This window comes from Musca autumnalis, unplaced genomic scaffold (genome assembly GCF_047663935.1).
Source record: "Musca autumnalis isolate F117 unplaced genomic scaffold, ASM4766393v1 scaffold_5, whole genome shotgun sequence".
NCBI classification, from domain to species: Eukaryota; Metazoa; Arthropoda; class Insecta; order Diptera; family Muscidae; genus Musca; species Musca autumnalis.
In genome coordinates this window covers 137,634,057-137,659,269 of record NW_027412088.1, presented here as the reverse complement: position 1 = coordinate 137,659,269, position 25,213 = coordinate 137,634,057, and the positions used below count along the sequence as shown (strand labels likewise).

General features: G+C 36.3%; 1 protein-coding gene across 50 annotated transcripts in view; it reads left to right on the top strand.

Annotated features, from left to right (window-relative positions):
• The first annotated feature begins 6,754 nt into the window (after positions 1-6,754).
• The window catches only part of hppy (MAP4K3-like protein hppy), a 456,589-nt gene continuing 438,130 nt past the window's right edge, over positions 6,755-25,213 (top strand). For 12 of the 50 annotated variants that reach the window (XM_073958054.1, XM_073958051.1, XM_073958032.1 and 9 more), the window contains exons 1-2: positions 6,755-6,998; positions 8,727-9,339. In XM_073958054.1, coding sequence (XP_073814155.1) covers positions 9,223-9,339 — 117 coding nt within the window. In that variant the 5' untranslated portion in view covers positions 6,755-6,998; positions 8,727-9,222. Of the gene's footprint in view, positions 7,033-8,726; positions 9,340-25,213 lie in introns of all 50 variants that reach the window. The other 38 variants (XM_073958034.1, XM_073958029.1, XM_073958048.1 and 35 more) reach the window with 11 other exon arrangements.

The following is a 25,213-nucleotide window of genomic DNA, read 5'->3' as shown; positions in this document are numbered from 1 at the left end:
TCGTGCGCTCCAATCAACCTGTAGATTTTTGTAGTTCCGGAACGAACTATTCCGAACAAGGAACTATATCCAGCTCTTGCGTTTATATAGAAAGATTGATCCGCTCCGGGAACTAGATTGCCCAACTCTACCAACCGGACAAAGAGACCGACATGGCTAAATCAACTCCAAATTGTCTGAAACGGATTTCGTCCAAAACTACTTGTGATCTAAAACCATCAAGGCCTGGGTACATAAGCCGCCTCGCCTGCTTGCCTTGCTTTCCTGCTTCATTTCTGACATAATAAATTTGGGAAGATGGGTTGTTTGTTTACTTATCTTATTTATTTCCCAATTAAATAAGGTTAACGCCTGTTTCCATTTTATAAACAAAAACAAATTTATTATATTAATTTAACCTTAAATTAAATTACCAAACTCAAGTTAAAAATTAAAGCTGAAAACACATCCAACGTTTGAGTAAAGTTTTGTGTTGGGCGTTGAGAAAAAAACAACAACAACAGGGCGACGCCGACACCAAAGTCCAGCGTTGATCTGATTGCCGGCATATACTATGTATTTCAAATGAATTTGAATTTTTCGGCATCATGCCCAACAGTGTAAAAACGGCCAAAACGATGTGCGAACTGCATCGCTGTCGACAGAAAAAGAGATCGAGAATTTAATGGGGCTCAATTCTGTTTCTATGAAAATGTGAAATGAAAACTTTTATAAAGGAAAAAGTCAAATGAAAAAAAAAATAAAAAGGAAATATTTTTCATTTCATTTCCAGCCCCTTGGCCCTGGATTCTTGCTCTATGAAAATTTGAAATGAAAAATATTTTCTTTAGGCCCATACCCATACATATACGTCCGTATACCCAGGTCGTGTGTGGTGAAAAAAGTAGAACACATGTATTCTTATGAGAACTAAAGAAATACGTCGAGGGTATACTTTTTGTAAGTTGAAAAAATTTAACTTTGACAGAACGTTATTGTTTGTATGTGTGCGTGTTTTGTATTTTAAAAACAAAAGCCCAACAAAACATGAAATACAATTCATTGCAAAGGAAAATTATTTGTTTTACCAATGAAAACATTTAAGTAAGTTTCGGTCGCGGATTTTGTGTTTTAAATGTGATTTTGGACTCAACGTATTTGGGTAATATGGACACTCAGATAGCGTTGTAGTGGTAGCTTGGTGAATAATTTTTGTACGTCGCGCTGAGAGTTAGGTATAGCTGTTATAATTTTTTTTCATTTGACATTTATTTCTTTTATAAATTTTATCATTTTACATTTTCATAGAAACAAAATTGAGCCCCAGCTGATGTCAAACATCTGAAAAAGCATATGGTGTGATGTAGCCATTAAACGTGGACATTTGACGACAGACTGTATATAGATTTTCAAAGGCATTGCCATATTGAAATTGCTAAATTCAGTTTGCTTTGTGAATTAACAACACATAATGTACAAATTAATTTGAATTAAGGATTTTATTGCAAATTAAGGCTGCCGTCTGTTTAGATTATAACCATGGTATAAGTAAAGAGGTAGATTTAAATGAAAAAAATCTATAGAACCCTTGTTTTTCTTGAATTCCTAAAATTTCAAAATAAAAGCTACAAGTGGGTTTGTTTACAATGCATTTTTTGAGCATTTTATAAAAAACGCGAAAAATAAATGAAGAGTTAAGTTTTCTCCACATAATCGAGTTGTGAATATGATAAACTGATTGTTTCAATGCAAATCTCACCAATTTCTTCCATACAAATGGTCTAAAAACAATTTTAAAAATCATTCAATTCGATTGTTTTTAAAATTGTTTGGCATATTATTCACACACATACACAGTTTGTTTATATTGTTTTGATGTTTTAGGCATACCTGATTGAAAAAATTTAAATTGCCATAAAGCTTTGGCTAACCTTTCTTATTAAACCATGATTATAACTTCATATTTCTTACATGAAATTACTCTAGTGTGGAACGGGAATTAGCTGACATGAACTAAAAAGAATTTTTGTGCCGAAGGTTCATTTCACTGAACCTTTGCATTGAACGAAAGAGTTTTTATAGACAGAACTAAGTCCCAATTTACATTGGGCGAGTTTACTTGCGGCAATTGTCATTTTGTAGGAGAGAAAGGTGAGGCATATGGTAACCCTTTGCCTCTCAGCACCCTCTCTCACCTACAAACTGACAATTGCCGCAAGTAAACTCGCCTAATGTAAATTGGGACAAACGAATGGCACATCAAAGAGGAATATGTGAGGTTGAATAGATGGCAACATTGCCATCAAAGAGATGACAATCTTGAAAGCAAAGGAAAGGTGGAGAAATAAGGAACAAGCTAGAACTCAGCCAAGAATCCCAACATGGATGCAGTTCAGTAAAGTTGCACCGTTTCAGTCATGGCGCAATTACCAGGTAGATCAGCCAACAACTACAACAAAAACCAGCCCTGGATTCTTGTTCTATGAAAATTTGAAATGAAAAGTATTTCCTTTATAATTTTTTTTTCATTTGACAGTTTTTTCCTTTATACCCCGGTTACACTATTGAAGGTTAACCCACTGGGTTTAATAGATCCAGTGGGTTAATCTTTGCTGGTTAAACTTAAGTCCAATTTACATATGCTCATTAAATGATTTCGTTTCACGAAACCCTAGAATAAAATGAAGTGTATTTACATCTGTTTTTTGCGTCATTTGCTTACGCACACAATCGCACATACACACTTATACAATGACACAAACACACGCACACAATATATTTATTCAGAGAAATAGGAATTTCACAACACAAATGTGTATCAAATAACTTACAGCCTGTTTCTGTATGTCCAAACTCTTTTGTGTTTTTCAAATTTGTTTTTTGTTTTGAAGCAAAAGCAAAGGTAAAATTATTTCAAAAACTAAAGTTCGGGCGTGTTTCATTCGCACACATTCTTCTTTCGACATACAGAAACTGGATGTTAAATTAAATCTAAAAACAAAAAACATAATTTTTGCAAGTTTTTTAAACATTTATTTTCACTTTTGTCATCGTTTGAGTATTTTTGTTTTTCTACAACACATACAAACAAACAAAGACATCATAAAACAGTTGCATTTTTGGTAGTTTATGACAAAAAACAGGGCTGCTTATAATAGTATGGTGTTTTCGTGCGTTGTTTAGAATAAATGACGCAGCTATCGTCATTTATTTTTGTATGGTAAATGACGCAAAATGTTGCCTGTTGTAGCAAATAAATGACGAAACAGCTCCAAATGAATAAAAAGTTGCTAATGTAAATTAGATATTAGCTTTTCGAGGATATAAACTGTCAGCTGATGTTTGTTTACGTATACATACAAAATAACTAATAAAGTCGTGTGTTACACTTTTACAATTTCTCGTATGAGATATCGTCCCCTCTTTTACACACAGGGATACATTTTTGTATCATGGTATCAATCGTACTTTTTGTTAAAAAAGTGTCTAATAAAAAAAAGGTAATTTTATGATATCCAAGTAACTTTATAGCACGGTTATAGTACGTTTATATATAACCGGATTTAACAAACCCACTGGGTTTTAAATGTCAATTCCATTACATATACGTCAAACAAATCCTGATAATGAAGGTTAACCTCCCAAAAACCTCTAATATAAACAGCATATTACACTACAGCTTTTTGCCGGGTTAACCCACTTCATGAGGATTTATTGCTTAATCTGGTCAAATCTGACCAGATTTGTCATACAAAAATTAAATCCACTCACGACTGGGTTTATTTTATATCCGGCACAAATCCACCAAAAATACAGTGTTGTATTCGGTATTTGTGCAAAAAAATCCAACTCTACTCAAAAAGTACCAAAAGTTGCAACTGTTGCTGGGCTGATGCGGATATCTTTATGATTGTGCCATGGTTTCAGTAAATTCAGCAAAGATCGAATTTTTCTTTATTCTTTTATCAGAAATTCTGTTCGGACAGGTCTTGTATTCAAACATTACCCAGCAAAAAATTTTGGAAGTTGTGCATGTGGAGTTATAATTTCACAACATCCTTCGATACAGTCCGCACGAAGTTATGAAAAATGCACTCCGTTGGATACAATTTACAAGCAGTTGCTTTAAAGATCCCTACAAAAAACAGTTGGTTGATCCCTACCCGCCGCTGGCGAAATCATTTATTCTAAAAATAAGAGAGAGTGTATACATTTCCAAAAATTTGGTATAGAATAAAGAAATAAATAAACTCAAGTTGCGAACATTTTTGCGGTAATTCACGAGACGGAAATTGGTGAAAATGGTTTGTAACTTTGCAATTGTCTTGCCAATACTAGCTCTGTATGGTTACCCTAAAATTTGCAACAATTTGTACCAATTGTTGCTGGAAGTCGTCTGTTAACACAAAAAACCAGCAAAAGAGAGCGATTCGAGAGAGACATTTTGACAGTTCTTTCACTGAGAGCTTGCAAATTCTTGCTGGACAAATTTCTTCTAGCAGCAACTGGCAAAGCAATTCTTCTTCTTCCTGAAAACAATCAATCATCTGTTTCTAATTAGTGGTTGATGTATGTTTGTGAAAATTAAAAACAATTTTTTGTGGAAATAACATAGTCTAATTGTATTGTTTTATGGCGAACAAATTTGTGGAAAAATACTTGTTTCAATTTCTTTTCTATTTTTAATAAAATACAACGTGTTTGCTTCTTTATTGGCGGACAAATTGTTCTGTTTTGGCAAGCCAGCTGATTGCTTGCTGGTTTTTGCTGGGAAGTGTCTGTTTACTTTTTACAATTTTCTAGCAAAAGAGAATAAAAACCCCTTACTCTCTGAGAAAGTTCTTGCTGGACAATTCTTGCTGGGAAAGTAACCAGACAGACTTACTGCCTGTGTGTAAACTAGAGCTGGCAAACCATCGATATTTCCAACATTAGATATTTTCGATATAATGTTTTAAAATATCGATTGCTATCGATATTATCGTTAAGTTGTATTCGCCATTAATTTGGAGATAAAAATAGCGGAAATGTCAATGATTTTCTTGAAATTATGCAAAAGTAGTGCACAGAAGTTTAAAGGAGAATAAACAGCTGCTTTTATTTTATAAAAATGTAAAAAAATACATTTTATTTTACCGAAAAATATGTACGTGCGACTACGGACTTACTTTCTTACACACATATAACCGAAAAGCAGCGAAACTTCTATTTATTTCAGGTTAGGGGTTTTTATTTCGATAATATCGATATGCAAAACTATCTATCGATATTGAATTTTTAAATAATAGTCGATATTATCGATAGTGCCATCGATTTTTTGCCAGTTCTAGTGTCTTTATTCTTTTATTTTATGTTATGTCATAAGGGCAGAAGGCCAAGCCAATTTCGAACTAGGTTGCTCTTTTCTTCTTTTATTTTTGTTAGTCCCTGTTTATACAGGGAAAGTTTATGGGAAAGAAAATTGAGTTTATGGGCGAGGGAGTAGAGAGGAATAAGAGGGGGTACACACACTTCTGTACTGGCAAATTCTGTTTTGTTTCGTTTTTCTTCGTATATAACCTGAAGTTGGCTGCAGATTTGTTTTTGCATTTTCTTTCATTTTATTTTCTCTGTCGAGAAACAAACAACAGCGGAGACAATTGAAAAAAACCATTTGGAGAAAAAAACTATTTTTTAAGCAAAAACAATTCGAAATAAGTGGAAATATCAAAATTAAAATGCAATTCAAGGGTTCCTTTAATAATTAATTGTTTATCACACACGTCCATTTTTACTTTTCATTACAATTTTGCCTTGGCTTTGTTTTTGAACGGCGCAATGAGAAAATGAGTGTGAAGAAGAATAAGAAAAATTATAAGATTGACACAAACATGATTTCCGTGTCTAAACAACAAGCAAATTTTAAAAGAAATTGAGAAGAAAAATTTTCTTTCCAGTTTGAATGTCTAAACACGGTCTTATGTCAAGGGGTGAGTACATAAGCTGCCTTGCCTCCTTACCTTGCTTGCTTCTAAAAAAATAAAAAAGAAAGGGCAACCCAGTTCGAAATTTGCTCGGCCCTCTTTATTCTTATTATGTCAGAAATGAAGCAGGAAAGCAAGGCAATCAGGCAAGGCAGCTTATGGCCTTCAGAAATGAAGCAGGAAAGCAAGGCAAGCAGGCGAGGCAGGTTATGTACCCAGGCCTTAAAAGTTCGTTGACTGTCATTCAAAGCTGATAGTGTGTAGTCCCATTTTTGTCAAATGAAAGCTTAAAACACATACAACGTTTGGGTAAAGTTTTGTGTCGTTTTGGCCGTTTTTACACTGTTGGGCATGATGCCGAAAAATTCAAATTCATTTGAAATATATGCCGGCAAACAGATAAACGCTGGACTTTGGTATCGTCGTCGCCCTGTTGTTGTTGTTTTTTTCTCGACGCCCAACGCAAAACTTTAATCAAACGTTGTATCTGTTTTCAGCTGAAGTGTCAAATATCAAGCCGAATAAGAATTCCAAAATTCAGCAATTTTTAACTTTGCCGCCTGAAATCTCGCTTCGTTGATGGCTAATATATTGAAAACATTTCAATTTAATGTTTCACATTGACGCCAGAAAGAAGAAAGCGGAGAAAGCAAACAAATCAATGAGTTTTGGTCTTACTAGTCAACTCCGTCTTTCGAAAGTCGTACTAGAATAATCGATTATCCGGATTTCGTACGGTCAATAGTCGTCTACGACTTTTAGACATATTACGACTTATAATCGATTAATCGTAATCGACTTTACGTATCCCTATTTAAAAACTGTCTCAGCTCCATAGTCTGCAGTTGTCATCAAAAGAAAAAAAACGTTGTGCGCTGTGGATTCTCTCGAACAAACTTTCTTAGTGTACGGCAATAGAAATTTAATTTTTTAAAGCAAAATTAAATAATTCACAAAATAACGAAACGAAATTCACAAAGAATCCATAATGTAAACAAATGTGCGTGGTGAAAGAATTGAAGTTTCCTAATTAGAAAAACACAAAAGTCGTAGACGGTGGTAGTTGATTTCTGCCTATTAAATGTGTTGGGTGTGTGTGTGTGTGTTTGGCTGAATTTTTCATAAATTTTAATTTGACGTCGCCCTTGTTTTATTTTTCTCTCTCGCTACTACGTTGTTTTTGTTGTATTTGCTGCTGTTTGTTGTTCTTTTTGTGTGTTGTGTCTTCCTTTTCTTTACAACAAATTAGTTATTATTTTTTTTGTTAATTCTTCTTCTTTTTTGCTGGAAGAGAAGTTAAAATTGCTTTATAAAGTGAATCTTGTGTGGTGTTGGACTGAGCCAAGAAGAATTTTATCCAGCTATTAAATCGAAAGAAATCCCAAAGAAAGAATAAAAGCCTAATAAAGATATAACAGAAAAGTATAGAAAAAACAGAATAAAGAATTGAAAGAAGGAAAAAAATCATAATGAAATAATTGTGTTGATGAGTGTTGGCGTGTCCGCAATATATTGCTGGCTGTGGTTCTGTGTGTATGTGTTCTGGGCTAAAACGCACGCCCCATCGTTAACCCCCTTTTTGGAGTATAAAAGAATAACTAAAGTGCCATAGAATACAATTAAGTCAATTTATAATATGTATTTGTTTATAACAATAACAATATAAAAGACTTAAAAATCATGTTATATACTGTGCTTTGTAACAATTTCAACCAATTGAAGAATACTTGTGTGGCAATATGTGGCAAGAGAAACGTGGTGAAATTGAATTTGCAATGTGTCAAGGCAAGGCTTGTAAAGCAAAAACAAACAAAACCCACTTTGCCACTCTTCGTACAAAGAAATGCAACAACACCAATAATAAAACGACAATCCCAACAACAATAAATGTAACAAAAATTACAACGTTAAAGGTGTTTTGTTTTTGCCACATTCTCTTTCTCCAAGCTCTCTCAGATGTTATTTTGTCTCTGCCCAAGTGTCAAATTGGATACAGCAGCTGAGTTCAATTGGCAAACAAGACCACTTGTTTTGCCTGTTTTGCAAAAAAAAAAAAAAAATATAAGATAAAAAGAGGCAGAACAAAATGTAGCAAAGAAGAAATAAAACAAAACAGAAATACAAGGAAGTATTTGATTACACTTCTTTAGAATGTGTGATGTTTTTTTGTGCTTTCTTTTGAATGTGTAGTGTTCTTATTTTATATTTGATGTGTTAAGTGATGATTAGTATAATTATAAAAAAAAGAGAAAGAGGCAGAAAAAAAACAACAGAAATATCTGCCAGCTAATATGAATATTGCAAAATACACATGTACAGCAGCCCCACACAATAAACATCAACGAGTTTAAACAAAAATAAACACAATCCGCAACCACTTGTATCACAACAACAACAACAGAGACTGTCAACGAGACAAACAAGAACACTGACAGTCAGAGCGTTTGTCAACCGCAACAACTCAACGTCAACGTTAACGCATGCAATTGTGTGACTGTGTGAGCCGCAAAATAGTTGTTGTTGTGTTTTGGCGTTGGAACACGGGCTATCCCCCCACCAACAACATCATTACAACAACTCTTTAGCGTCCCTACGATGTGAATGAAACCGATGCTTGTGTTTTATTTTCTCTTCTTGATTGCCGTTGATATTTGTTTATTTTGCAAGCAATACCCTATTTTGTTTGTCATCAAAAGGCACAAGAATAGAAAAAAAAACTGATTATGAAAATCTTGTGTTTTATTAACATAAAGAAAATAATATTTTTCTCTATTTTTTCATTAGGAGATCCACGATTTTTGTCTCGCTCTCGCTCTGTTTAACGATAACAAGAAACACACAAGAAATTATGCAATTTAATAAAAATGATAAATAACCATTTCGTTGTTTCCACAATAAATAACTAAAAGTAAAAACAAAACAACAACAACAATACAATACGCAATTATTCAATTACGCCATAATAACCACAACAATAACAAATAATTATAACAAAACAAATTTGAAATAAATTCCATCATCAATGTGTCTGTCGTCTCTCGTGCAAGTTTTAAGCAAACCATAATAAATAAAGCAAAAACAGAAAGACGAGGCAATAACAAATTGAAAATAATCATTAACAAAGCCTATTTTCCCAAGTGGATGATATTTAAACATTAACTTTGTTGTCTGCTGAGAACTTTCTTCTTCTATCCTTTGAGTGGAGATAATTCTAAAAGTGTAGTGTTGTGTAATTTCGCTGTCCAATTGCCAGCCATCATCAACTCCAAAATCTCCAAACATGGCGGGTCACCACAATGCAAATCTTTTAAGTTCGGATATATCACGACGCAATCCCCAGGATGAATATGAACTCATACAGAAAATTGGTTCGGGAACCTATGGCGATGTTTATAAGGTACGTTTAGAAAATAAATACATAAATGTTGCATTTAACAAGTAAGAACGGCGTTAATTTCGCTTTTTATACCCTCCACAACGAGTTGTATTGAAGTAAAATTGAATAATTAGTTTCTTTCGTGTATGAAGAGGACTTAATACCAAATTTCAGCAATTTCGGTAAAAAATGTGAAGCAAAGTTCTATGGGGGCTAATTCAAAAAGCCGATTTATACCGACAAATTTTTGGCGGAAAGTTATTAGTCTCAAAGAAGACTAAATAAATACCAAATTTCCTATATTTCGGTAAGAGAATGTAGCTAAAACTTAAAAAATACCGAAAATCAAGAAGTACGCTTCTATGGGGATATAGGAAGACGTCGATATATACCGATAATACTCTTCTGGAATATTTTATAACCCGTTGGAAGACTAAATAACGAATTTCAGTCATTTCGGTGGGATACTGACGTCACAACTTTCAGTATTACGAAAATCGGGAGGTACGGTTCTAAGGGGGCTATATCGAAACGTGGACCTATCTATAACGACGAATTTTAGTCAAAAATGGGGGTAATATGAAGGCGTGGATCTGTACAGACAAGCAGTTTCATATCACCAACGAAGACTTAATACCAAATTGCAGCCATTTTGGTGGGATATTGACGTCACAATCTTCAGTATTACGAAAATCGGGAGGTACCGTTCTAAGGGGGCTATATCGAAACGTTTACCTGTACAGATAAATTTCTGGCGAACAGTTTTGTATCACATTGAAGACTAAATACCAAATTTCAGCCAGTTTGGTGGAATATTGAAGCCACAACCTTCGAAATACGGAAAATTGGGAGGTACCTTTTCATGGGGGTTATATGAAGGCGTGGACCTATACCTATCAATTTAAAGGGGAAATTTGAGTACCCCCAACGAAGTCTAAATACCAAATTTCAACAATTTTGCAGGAATTTTGGGGCCACATCCTTCAAAACACCTAAAATCGGGAGGTTCAATGGGGACTATATGAAGGCGTGGACCTATACCTACAAATTTAAAGGAGGGAAGTTTTATACCCACAACAAGGACTAAATACCTGTACCGACAAATTTAAAGAGGAAAATTGAGTACACCCAGCGACGTCTAAATACCAAATTTCAGCAATTTTGAGGCCACAACCTTCAAAACACCTAAAATCGGGAGGTACCGTTCAATGGGGACTATATGAAGGCGTGGACCGATACCGAAAAAAATCTGGGGGAAAGTTTTATACCCCAACGAAGACTAAGTACCAAATCTCAGCCATTTCGTAGTGATAATGAAGCTAAAACCTTCAAAATACCGAAAATCGGGTGGTACCGTTCTATGGGGGCTATATGAAGGCGTGGACCGATATAGCCCATTTGCAATACCAAACATCCTAGGAGTAATAGAAACATCTATACCAAATTACAAAGCTCTATCTTAAAAATTGTGAGCTGTATCTTGATTTCAACAGACGGACGTAAAGATGGACAATGTTAGATCGACGTAGAAATTTAAGCTGATCAATAATATATATACTTTATTGGGTCTCCGATGAATATTTCGATGTGTTACAAACGGAATGACAAATTTAATTATACCCTCCATACCCTCCATAATATGGTGGAGGGTATAATACAGCCTGTTTCACTATGTCGAACGAAAGAAAAAAAACTCGTCTATGATTTTCAAATTTTGTACTTGGTTCGAAGAAAAAACAAAGTCAATGTTACCATGAAAAGCAAAGTTTAGGTGTTTTTCGTTCGCATTCATTTTCTTTCGACACAGTGAAACAGACCCTAAAAGTAAACATACATAGGTATTTTCTGAGATATACATTTTTGTAAGATCAGAGACTGGAATTTTGAAATAAGCAAATGCATAATGTTTCCCGCGTTTAAAGTTAAGGGCAATATCACGGATCATTTTGTCATGTCTGCGGTTTATAGTCCATGAGGTCTTGATTACAACGAAATATGGTCCATTAAAGTTCACAAAGCATTCTTGAATTTATCTCATTGTCGCGAGAGCTACCAACAGGAAAGAAAATGGAATCCGTAAGGGGCCTTAAACAAGACTCTCTCACTCTTAAAAAAGTCTTAAGTTGAGTTTAAGCACTAAGCTCAGATCGGGACCAAATTTTTTCCACAGGTAGGTCTCGTTACCCTGATCACAAATATATGTAAACAATTTTCGCGGTAGTCCACACTTCCCGGGATATGGATCTCCATAGTTCCGAAAATTCCCCTGATAAAGGTCGGCTACTTAGAGAAAATTTTTTAATTTAAAAGAAATTTTGTTCCCGTGCCTTAGATTTGCACCTGTCCATAGCAGAAAGTCTTAAATCCCCGGCCAAAGGCCGGCTACTTAGAAAAAAATTATAATTTTATCCGAGCTTAATGATTAAACTCAACTTGCTCCAAAAAAAAAAACTCTATATATAATACAACAGCTGAAAATTGAAGTGACCTTTGGGCGCTCGAACTTTCCAACAATTTGGATTAAAGCTCAAAAATTTAGCTTAGGAGGCACCTGAAAGAATGGACTGACTTAGTCTATTTTTAAAGTAGATATAGGGTGTTATTCTGAACGAAAATTCCCTGTGAGTTTTGTCATTCCTACGTTTCAACTTACCGGCGAAAGTGAAAAACTCACGGGGAATTTTCGTTCAGAATAACCCTAATAATTTTCCTTTCGATATATGTATATCACGCCCACTGGTCATTTCAGTTGGTCATCGTATAATTTAGAGCTTTTGGACCATTATGTCCGGAAGCATGAACATTAAGCCGGGGCGATTTGAAAACCTTAATGGGCCCTTCGCGTTTCTGATTCCTGGGATTGAACTGAGCAAAAGGATCAATAGAAATCCGTTGTGAAAAAATGAAGATATGTTCGTTTAAATTTGAAAATGCAAGAAACCCAGATTTTCACTACTTTTACCGTTATAAAAAATAGAACGAAGTGACCCAAACGAACTAAAGGCATTGTCGTTGTCCATGGATCCCAACACGATTTTATTTTGCATCAGAACGCTTGAATATTTTTCTGGTCAACTTTTGTAGCACAGTGCAAGTTTGCACTTTCTCAAGGCCAAAACTGCCTGAGGAGCGTTCCAATGCTTTTGCGATGTAATAGAGAGTTCTTAATTACTGTCTTGGCTTCAATTGTTTTCCGAAAATCTCAATGGTTTGGCTGTTATATGCCAAAATGTCTAAAAACGTGGATAAAAAACTTAAAGTGAAAATCGGGAGACTCGAATTTCACCGTAGACCTATGCTCTAGTGGACTTTTTTGCTCAGTTCAATCCTAGGGATCGGAAACGCGAATGGCCCATTAAGTTTTTTTTCCTTACATACAAATCGCCCCGGCCTAATGAACATGCCTACAAAAAACAAAATATCGCTGTAAATAGGACTAAAAGGTGCAACTTCGGTAAAAATTTCCAAATAATCCTTAAAACAAAATATGGAACATATGTGAGGGAAGTACCATAAACTAAATTTTTGCAAAATATTACGAAATCCAAAGTTTTGGAAATCGGTTACTTCGTACCGGTTATCGTTATAGCAAAAATTTATGAACCTTTGTTGTAGAGGTACCGTAAGGAATTTTGAACTTAATCTAAAATTCTCACAAAAATTTGGATCATCGCAGTATCCGGTTCGAAATTGTTATGCGCACCAGGTGTTATTAATAGTTTTCGGGCGTAGGTGTATTTAATAGTTTTCGGGCAATTTTGTCCGGAAGTATAGTCTTGCCCCTGAAAAAAATTGTACAATCGTAAATGGGGTCGTCCGAAAAAAATCAAACCGATTCGAGAGCAGCTAGTAAAATGCCATTTTCCGAAAATTTTTTTATTTAAATTTATTCATTTCAAAGCCAAGCCAAATGGCCATATGTGGCTAGTATACTATAATCAATATGTAGTTTGAAAATTTGAAATAACTTATAATATGGATAAAAATATTAAATTGAATATAAACTACATTTTTAAATTCCAACAATTTAAATACAAAGTAAAGTAACTAAAAATTGAAATGACAACTACTCTAACTGTAAATTTCATTATAAAAATGTTACTAATTAATAAATTCATTTAAAATTATGTAAAATTCAACTACTCACAAATAGAAAAAAGTAATTAAAGAATATTTTGGGAGAAAACTTTAATATATTTAGAGATAATGACTCCTATTAAAACTCATAAACTTTCCTTTAATATCGTCATATAAAATATTTGAATATTTTGTGTGGGAGGAACCCGAGGAATTGTTATTTCGGTGCCCATCTTTAAACTTGTTCTAAGCTTGAACAAAATATTACGAGTGGCAAATTTTGAAGGGAATCGGTTAATCCGTCGAAAGTTATCGCGCGCTCCTGCCAGCCACACAGACAGACGGACGACATTGCTAAATTAATTGACTCAAAATTGTCGGAAACGGATTTCTTGCAAACACACTTGAGATCTAAAACCATTATTTCTATGAGACACATTTTGGTTGTACGAAAGTGTCTATAACCTCTTTTGCATTTGCACATCGTAATATTTTTGCATACACAGATTAGTTTCGCATATGGATTATACCGGTCCACACATTCAGGTATTTCCGACACAACATTTTAAACATTTTCGCGAAAAATCATTTTAAGGACATGTATCCATCCGATCGTTTTCATTGTTTTTGCGGCAAATCTTAAAATGTCTTCCAAGCGTCCTCAAATTCCATGATGAAAGATATCGGACAACAATTTCAAGTAACTACCAGAAATGTTCATCATTTTCATTTAAGTGCAGTTTGAGGGAACTTCGAGTATCGACCTGAAACTTTTACCGAATACTTGGATATGTTCTGAGACACACTTTACCTCTCACTTCAAACCTCAAGCATTTTGTTCACATATACTTCTTGATCCAATATCGCAACGAAAACTCCCCCGTGACCAACTAAAATTGTTGGTTTCCACGAAAACTATGGTAAGGAATGACTCCCAAAATACCTCCTCCGCAAAAGTTAACACTTTTGGGCTTTAAATCAAATTTGTTAGCAAAAAGTTCCTCAAAATGCCACAAAATTCTGAAAACTCCCTAAATATATAATTTTTTTAAAGGGAAATGGATTTCTGTTTTATAGCCTGTATTCGGTCAGTCCACAGACAAAAGTCTCAATTCAAACGGGCTGAGTGAGATTTGACACTATAAAAGTGAACTATATACCTTATAATGTAATTTAATGCCCTCAGCATTTATGCTATTATGCACTTTCATACGGACAATATGTGCCTCATCAAAATAATGGTTTTAGACCCCAGACGAAATCCGTTTCATATAATTTGGAGTCGATTTAGCAATGTCCGTCCGTCTGTCTGTCTGTCTGTCTGGCTGAAGCGCACGATAACTCTCGAACGGATGAACCGATTTGGTCCACAATTTGGCTTTCGTAATAATTTGGCCAAACTTAGTTTAAATTCGAAGATGAGTTATATCAGTGTTCCGAAAATTTGTGCGCACTACAACTCTTGAAGGGAGGACCGATTTGATCCAAACTTTACACATCCTGAAATTTCTACCAGATATAGATCAGATTCGCATATGGAATATATTTGTCCACTCCTTTGGGTACCGATCACACAAAATTTCGGATAAGTTCACTTTAAGACTGCTCTTGAATCACATTGATTTTTGTTGAACCAAATTGCATTCTCTCCCCCAACTACGACGGTAAAAGTTTTTTAGGGGCATGTCCATACTTCTTGAGAAAACAGACCGAAAGTTGTAAAAACTCCTATGGCGCCATATGAAGGGCCTGGAGAGCACGATAACTCTCGAACTGATCAACCGATTTGGTCCAAAATTTGGCCTTTGGCATGCATATTTTGTCATAGTTTCAGTTCGAAGATAGGTAATTCTGGTCCGGTACTTCCCCCAAAATTAAAAAAATGTCACTTAAATGGTATGCACGATATCTGTTGAACAAATTTGGTCCAAACTTTGGATCTCATAATTGTTGTCCAAATTTAGTTTAACTTCAAAAAGGTTGGTACCTTAGGCTACCTCCCCCACAAAAGTTCAACATTTGTGTCTAAGTTTAAGGTCTGTTCGATGATCCTTTGGAAATGTACGCCGATACGGTTCGTTGTGATGCTGTTTACAGTGATATTATGTTTTCCGTGGACAAGTCCATGCTTACTGGCATACTGGTTCAAAAGTTTTGGTTCTATCAAAAAGATATGTCTCCCAAAATAAGTACCTCCTCTGCAAAACTTTTGAAGTTTAATACTAATCCACATTTTTGCGGCCATGTTCAAATATCCAAAAAAGATCACAAAATTCTGAAAAGACCCTAAATACATTCGATCTTACCGTAGATGAAAGTTTCGAAGCCGACTGGTACATTTTATTTGTTTACTATTTAGAAGTCCATGCATAAAAAACCATAAATGTTTCGCACACTATAAATTAACTGATTTGTATACAAATAGGGTATCGTTAAAAGATGCAGAATGGAGTTCCTCTATCACGACTCTCTGTGGACTGTTCCTTCTAAAAGGTGGCAGTGGAAGTACAACTTCTTCCTGTTGGGAACTTATTTCTAATAGAAAACAAATTTAAATCGTTCAAATTGTATTTCTTTAGGACTATTTTTTGTGATGTTCACAACTAAAATGTGAAATCAAAAAGAATTTCGTTGCATACAAAAAAGTAAAAGTTTTAGGCAAAAGATGTGTTTTTTAACATCCCTTAAATAAGTGCATTACTCTTCTGTTTCATTAATTTCATTAGCGTCACCAAAAATAATTAGCACATAAAACAACCCTATTAGGTATTTTTTACATTCATAAAAGAAATCTGATCAGCTGGCGGAACATGCTTTCAAGCAAATGTCTCATTTCAACAAGCAACTTACCCCAGCTAAAGGCGCACCAAACGCAATTTGACAACAAAAAACAACGCTAGTCGTCAGCAGCATTCAAAACAGAGAGCAAAAAAAATGTTTACAATTCATTTACCATGCATTCATTCTTCATTAATAAACATTTAAATGAATCTAAGAAGACGCAAGCGGTTTTGTTCTTCTTCGTCTCTTCCTTTATCCATAACATTGTAAAACTTATATGCGATGCAAACATGCTCACAATTCTTAAATGACGTTCTAAAATGAGAAATTAATAACAAATCCAAATGCAGTTGGAAAAAAAATTCACTAACAAATACATAAGTACTTATTCTCGGTATGTGGAGCGTAACAATAAGAAATCCAGAAAGGGGGAAACTAAACAATCAAAAGTTCTAAGTGAACACTCGACATGAATTGAAATAACAAAATCTTGAAAAAGAATTTACAAAGTAAGATGGATCTTCTTACAAACGATGTTTGGCTGTCGATATAAAAATGTATTATTCGCATAGTGGCATCTACGAAGACAGGTAAAACTCTGTGCAAGATCATTAACACATTTTGTTGTGGCTGAGTTTTTTCAATTTCAATGCAGGGAAGAACTTTTCCATAATGCAAATAATTAAATTTAAAAATGTATGATTGATTATAATCGGAGGGTATGTTCGTGAAAAATGTAATGTGTTTGTTCAGGCCTTTTGGACTTTAGACCTTGGTCCTACGAAGACCGATCGATACATATTATTTATCGTTCATATGGCACACAAATGTGTATTTATTCACCAGGAAATCAAATTCTTGGACTCTAGGTCAAAGTGCTGTATCGGCGAAGCTCAATCGGCGAAGCTCAATCGGCGAAGCTCAATCGGCTCTGATTGAAAATTTTTTCTCATTTCAGATATTCGAACAGCAAATAAACAGCCACAGTCAAAATTCGTTGTATCAAACTTAAGATCAGAAGAATTTGATATTTCTCTGGAGTAGATATTGGAAATCTCTTTGATATTAAGCCATTTTCTCTTGCTTTGCGAGGGTTCAGAGTTGGCGTATGTTGTTGGTGTAATGAAGTTAATATGTTCATTTGTGTATAGCTTTCAGTTGTCTGATTTCTTCTGCGTCCAGACGCAAAATTGCGGCAACTTGGAATGGCGGCGTCCTAAAAAATCGGGAAACAGATGAGTGGGTTTACCTGAGCAGAAAAACAAGTGCAGCATTTCGTGCGGTCCCAGTGCACATGCGGTGGGTATTATGATGCCAATTGGGGCCCAATACGAATTGAGAAAGTTGCACTTTTCGGATCTTAATTACGCTAAAACCAATAGTGTTTGCCTTGGTAGCTGGGGGTCTTTTGATGCGATGGATGGGGGAATCTCTCCGAGTACTACACCACCGTTTATAACTTTGGACCCCTCTCTTTATCTCTAGATCATGAAGATCTCTCCTCTTCATTGAGATCACCTTGTTGTGCCTGTCACACCACATTTAGCTCTGTACTCATTTCCGCAGTCGATGTGGTAAACAGAGTGAACATATACTTGGTTGCAGATATTTGCATATTCCTAGGTGGAAAGGGTTTTAAGAGCTTAGCCACAAAAGGCATCAATGCCGTCTGGAGGAGGTGGAATACAGGAGAGGTAAAAGTTAAAGAGTTCCGGAGATATTACTCCACCTTGGGGAACTCCCTGTTTCATTCTTCGAGGCTTGAACGTCTTGTTCCTGAATTCCACGTACTACTGGCGTCCACACACATAATTGATTAACCAACTTTTCAAACTTGGTCGGAGAATTGTCTACTTGATGTCCCCAAACAGCGTGGATCACCTGACAGTATCAAAGGCTTTTGATAAGTCAAGCGGCCACCATCACTGTTCTATCAAACGGCTTGCTCTGGTTGAGTTCTCCACTAATATGTGGAGAGATAGCGTGCAGCGCTGTTGTCATGCTGTGCGTAGCAGCACATGCTGATGATCGACAACTGGATAGCTATTTCTGACGCTAGGGAGGAATAAATCCTCAAGGGTCTTTCCTACGGGTGACAAAAGCGAAATCGACCTGTACGATTCACCATTGCTGGCATCTTTACCTGGTTTCATTAGCAGGATCAACCTGCCCAATTTCCAGACTTCGGGAACGATGAGGGTGGTGGCTAGGAACAGGTTGAGAACATTAGCGAAGTACTTGACTCCCGGCACATCCAGCGATTTTATCTTTACCATGGAGATTCCAACAAGGCACAATCCTTTGGATGATTTAGCGTCGGCAGGAAGAGTTTTAATATGATGTAGTACTGTTCTCTTCGTCCTGTCACTTCAGGGGTGGTCAACAAACTGTCAATTGATCAGTCAGCGTAACGTCTTAAGATCAGTCAGCGCATCGTCACCAAACGTGACTGAGGTCATATCTTCCTCCATTCCAGGGTTCGAGATTGACTTGACCGTTGCCCACAATTCAGTTATTCCGGCTCCAATGTTGCAGCTCTTCAGGTGATTAAACCACTTGTTTCGCTTTGCTCACCGACCAATCTGTTAACTTCCAGTGTCACCTGACTCTGGAGTCACCGAGTTTCGCACGACAAAGCTCATCACGCTCATTTGCTAATCCCGTCGTCTCTGCTGAGAAATTTGGTCTCACTCCGGGTATTCGACCAGCAGGACTATGGCGAGCGGCTGCAGCATTGATAATGTCTCGGAACGTCCTTTTTGCTACCTGAACATCAGAAGGGTTGGACAGATCTCTGAAGCGGTGATTAGTTAACTCACTGAAACTCGGAAAATTAGATTTCCCATGATTGATAAAAGTGCGGCGTTTAGAGGTTGATGAAATCGGTAGGGACATTCCCATTGACCGTGAAAACGTAGAGCTATCAATCTGCTTGGCCGGCACGATACCGCTCTGGTCGTTTCCGAGGACCGAATGCCACAATTTATGTTTACGGGTTATTATAGCTATGCTCGTTTCCTCGATCATACCTCGGAGTCCATTGCAGTTAAATTGCAAAAAGGATGCATTTTCAGGGATTGGAACAACAACGGCTAATGTTAAGTGTTGCGTGTGCGGCTGCTGTTGGAAGGACTGCGGTTGAGACGCGTATTCTGATGACAACGACTCTCTGGGGGCTGTGCTCACGCAGAATGCAGCAATATAGTCCCTGTTGTAGTCCCTCGAATGGACAAGTCCAGAACAAGCCATGAGAAGCACCCACTCCCAAAATTTATTGCATTTCAACGAAGTTTGAGTGATGGCGATACATCGATCAATCTGCCGATTTTCCGCACTTCAGAATTTTTCGGCTCACAAATACATAATTCTGAATATACCGTTATTTTGGTGTAATTCAAAATTTAACTACACCTCCTAATAGCGAAATACATTCAATGCACACAATTTAAAGACTCGCAAAGTTTTGTATCCTGCCATTACACACAAATGCATTTGAATGCCTAAAATATATATCAAAAATTCTATAACACATTTCATTTGATACAATTTATATGCAGATGTAAAGGCAACAACAACTATTCCCCTATTCTGCAATGCTCTTCACTTGAAAGTTGGCCCCTTCAACTCCTTATGTATTCCCATATCTATTCTCTGTACATCTGTTCATTCATTCAAGCGCATTCCCGCATTCCCACTTCCCATTTCAAGAAATGATGTTATTTTAATATTCAATAATCATTTGGCATATTTCTTCGTCGTCGTATGAATGACTGTATGTGAGTGCGTGTGCCAATGTGAGTGTCAAACACGGACGACGACGACAACATTCTTATGGCTCAGTGGAATTGTTTTAATGGAAAAATGGATCGAACCGCTCGCTATTGAACCAACGACAACAACGGCAACCATTTTCGCACTAGAAGCAACAAATGATGCAGTTACTGCTTGGCTGCAACACCATTACTTGCGGCAACAAAGAAATTCAAAATTCAAATTCGAAATGCCACCGACGACATCTGTAAGGTTTAGCCGCCTTATTCTCGCAGCTCGCGCACCATGTCACATTGCATTCCAATGCATTCTTTCATTATGCATAGCAATATGCCAGAAGCATCTACTTTACGGGAGAAAATATATTCCTTTTTCTGCTTTGCATCCCTTTTTTCATTTCCATTTCATTGCATTGCAAATAAATGTGTTGCTCTCCAAAATATTTTATGGAAATCCTTATTATTAGTAGATTAGGGTGGGTATGTTTCCATGAATATTTGTAAAATTATAAAGCGGCAAAAGTACTCTTATATCAAAAGTTGCGTGATTGGAGGCGAACTTCAGAAAAAGTTGAAAGTACCGATCTGTTCATTTCCGTGTTTGGACTCATGACGTTTTTATTGCACAACGACCATTTAATTATAATTTTATGAGGCCATATCAAGAAGCTAAATGGTAACTCTGAATATTTACCGAAAATTTTCCATTCTACCCTATTAACTGCTGAGGATCCCTTCGTTTTCCCATAGTTTCACATATAACAACAAACAACCTTATCCCTTATTTCTTTGTTGTGAAATTGTTAAAAGAACTCTTCATATCACTTCGAGCCTTCTCTATGCTTAACCGTGGCGAGGGAAACAGAACGCAGTAGTGGAAGCAGCAACAGCAGTAATACCTCAAATCTTATTCCCACGCAATGCATAAGTTTGTCGCATTTTCTCTGTACATCATTGTTCCGTTCCCTGTGTATTGTGGCCAAGATTTCCACTTTGTATTGCCATCGTTGGTGAGTCATAAGAGTTGTTTATATCTATTTTTAAAAGTCGAGTGCCTTTCGAAGGATTTAGAACGTGTGACTGATGAAAAATATGGGATTTGTTGAGAGCGCACATAATATGTATTTTTCTTTTGTGCCATCCGTCTAAAATAAACAACAACGCAACACAAGAAGGCTTCAAATTGAAAGTAATGAACAAAGAACACTTGATATTGTTGTTGTTGTTGGTTGCTAACAAAGAAAGTAGTCTTGGCAACATATTAAAACTTAAACGTGTGGACGTTAAAGACGCTAATTGTTTAAACATCTCTATCTATAAATGTGAAATCAGTATCAGGTATGGGTGGACAATAATATGTTATCTCCATAAACATTTTAAATCATGTGGTCCTTAGGTACAAAATGGATTAGAATTTTAGATTTCTTGCAGTTCTGAGCCACAGTTTCCCACCGAATGGGTTGTAAATTGCCAGTTCGTGTCGCTAGAGGGTAAAAAATACTCTTGGAGAACATTGTCAATATAGGTCGTAGTTTTGTTATAGATCCCATAAACGATGCCGGAAATGGTTGAAAATTGTATTTTTTCCAAACGATACAACTTCCTTTCAAAATTTGACTTATACCAATACGTGGACCCATCAATTATTGGAATAAGTGTTCATATAACTAACTGAAATTTTTTCTTACAATTTTTGAACATTTTGCTTCCAAAAAGGCATATTTGGTCTAGAGGGTCACCCCGAAATGGATTTCTGTGTACGTTGGTGGAAATGGCTGTTTATTTTGCCAGAGGGAAGAAAATAACGGTACCAAGTTTAGATCATATTTTTCAAATAAATTGACTACAAATTGGCATTTTTTCCACTCCTCTCTATTTGTTGTTCTACTTTCCCAATTTTGAATGTCATGATTTTTGAATTCACCTTCCACTTGATTACTTAGTCGGAGCCTTGGTCTTCCTGTTCTGTTTGTAGCACCATGCGGGTCGTATTTATACCCCTTATAGTGGGGTTTCATGACACGGCCTAGCCAACGCAATCCGTTTTTGTATAGTCGGTACAGCTTGTATTTCATATGACGTCGTAATTAACCGTCAATACAAATTGGTCCGTAGATCTTCTCTCAAACAAACCAAGTACTGCTTTATCTGTTGCGCAAGTACCCAGCCTTCGGAGCCACACATTAGCCGTGCTTGTTGTTGAAGCAACGCAAATATGTTCGTCCGTATTTCTTTTCAGTTATCTGGTTTCAGTTCCTTGGTGTCCAGACTAAACAATTCTGCAACCTGGACTGGCTTCGTCCATAAAGAATCAGGAGGCAAGTCCCAATCCACATGCAGGGTATGTATTGGGTATCATGCAATCAATTCCGGCGCAATATGAATAGAGGAGGCTGTACCGTCCCGATCTTAACTGTAATGGATGGGATTGGACTCCTCGTACGGCATTCACACTCTACCTTTGCACGCGCAAGCACTACATCAGTGTTGTTGATCTAGGGGTTCCCGATTGTACCTTTGGACCTCTCTCTCTCTCTTCAGATCATGAAGATCTCTCCTGACGTGCCTGAATGGAAGAAGCCTGGCCTGGTTGTGACTAAAAACGATTTCTACAAAAATTTATGACGATCGGTAAACTACGAGTATAACCATGTGTCCACTGACCGATCTTTATTTCCATAGTCTTTGTATGAGGGCCAAAGGCAAATTTTCAGAAAATCGCTCTACAGGCCAAAATAATTTTCCAATTGATGGAAAAAATTACCAGTTCATTGTTGTGGCTAAAAAACGAATCCTACAAAAATTTATGAAAATAGGACCAGATTTGTATGTTACCCCATTCAGTCAGTTATAGGTAATTTGGACCCTAATATAAAAATCCGAGTCGATTTGCATAAATGTTTGTACGATTCGTGTTTTAGCCAAGACAATGAACTGGAAAATGTGTTCATCGATTGGTCAACAGCTATCATAACTGTTCGGTCGCATCTGTTCTGCTTCAGTTTTCTGCTGATATGTGTGCATATGGTGTGTAATGCCGATGTTGAGAACTGGGAAACTGTTTCTCATCGTGGGGAGTATGAGTGCCTCTAGAATATTTGCTACAGAGGGAGATCGACGATTCGACTCTTTTGCCATCCAAGCCTGGCTTCAGTAGCGGGACCACCCTACAAACATTCAAGGCTTCTTCTACAATATGGGTGGCTAAAGATATATTGTTAAATACCTAATCCTGGGTTAATCCAGTTGTTTAAGCACTACACACAGAAAAATGTATGTAAGAAATATGTTTGGATCCAAACAAATATATGTTTGGGACCGTTTGCAAACAAATATATGTTTGCAACATTTTGTAACATATCTCAATTTGATATGTTTGGGTAAAACATATTTTTTATGTTAGAATTTTTTTTCATGGGTGGAGAGAGGGTTTTTGTCAACGAGAGTAATAACAGTGCTCTCGCGGCTGTGGAATGTTGTTTTATAATGAAGAGTTGTGTGTATTGCAATGGTGCACAAGAAGAGAATGCTATTTTGGGCTTTTGTATGGGAAAGAGAGTTGTAGTTAACTTTTTCGTAAAGACGCGTGCATGGCTGGTGTATTGTATAATAGAAGACGTAGAAGCGAAGAAGGGGTTTTTGGTGGCATGTATGCGACAAACTCGTGTGTTTCTTGTTTTGTTGTTGTTAGGCGAAGAAGAAAAGAAGAAAGGATATGAATTATATTTTTTCTTTCTTCAGTGTTTTAGATGCCTTTGTAGAGTCAAGACGGTAAAGTGAGTGAATAAATCAGTGTTTTGCGTTTTCTTAAAGAAATTGTGCTTTTTAGTAAATTAAATGCCCAATACATTTTATAATTGAATCGGAATGGTATACCATTGCGATTCCGTGGGGACCGAGAGCTTTAGTGGCTCCACGGATATGTCACAATGTATCAGACGTCCACATTTACTAAATCCTATACCAATGTTGCATTGCTTCAGGTGGTTTAGCTATTTTTTCCGCTTATGCTCGCCTAATAACCTGTTGCTTTCTATATTAAGTTTCCTAACTCTTGGGCCCTCAGGTTGCGTACAAAGACACTAATTACAACAATTTAGTTTCGGGCATTCCACCAACAGGTACGAGGCGAGCGGCTACAGCTGTGATGATGTCCCGGAAAATTCTCTCAGCTACCTGAGGATCTGAGGGAATGAGCAGGTCTCAAAACCGGTGATTGGTAAATTATCTCAACCATTGCCAATCAGCTTTTCTGTGGTTCAGAAAAGTACGATGGTCAGAAGTTATGAAGTCGGGTGGTCTGTTAACGGAGAGGTTTCGAAATCACGGGTTGCAATCATTATCAGACCGTGTGCCACATTGTTGATGTCTAGCTAGTTTTGGCAATCTCCTTTTATCCACGTAGGAGATTTAAAATTGCTTGGTCAGTGATGTACCCCTCTGGCCATTACCTAAGGCGGAATGCTAAAGCTCATAATGGGCATTGAAGTCCAAAAGCACCCGATGTTTATTGCCCTCCAAAAGTGTATAGGTCAGTCCATGTATAGGTTAAGTGAGAACCCAGCAAACCAAATGTCGGATGTCCGACATATCTGAACAATTTCGTAAGCAAAATCGTTCAGATTTCGTATCGATTTCTATACGATTTTTCGAAGGGGAATTCGTTCAGATTTCGTTCCGATTTCGGAGAAAATGTCGGAAGTAAATTTCCCTTCGAATTTGCTAATGTTTTTCTTCCGATTTCGTTACGAATTCGGATCGATATGTCGGAATCAAATTTCCCTTCGCACAACAACCACCTTTTGTATATATCTAACAAGCAACATTTTAGTTTGTTGACGAAAATCAAAATGGTTGGTTATAAAATTCGCATATACATTTTTTAAATATTTTAAATATAAATGCAACATATAATAATTCAAGCTAGTGCTGATAGACTCAACATATTCGTACATTGTTCTACTATAACTACAAAATAATAACAACAGTGAAAATCATTAGATATCTTTGAAATTATAATCTTCCAATAAAAACATAACAAAGAAAATTTATCAATAAAAAAGATGCATCAGAGAAAAATTTTTTCCTTCGATAATCATACGAAATTATTCCAAAATGGTTCAGAAATCTTTACGAAAGTTCGGAAGGTACCTCAGATTTTCATACGACATTATTCCGAAATCGTTCAGAAAACTGTACGAAAATTCGGAGGAAAAAATTCGAATTCCGAATTTCCCAAGGATTTTCTTCCGATTTCGTTGCGAATT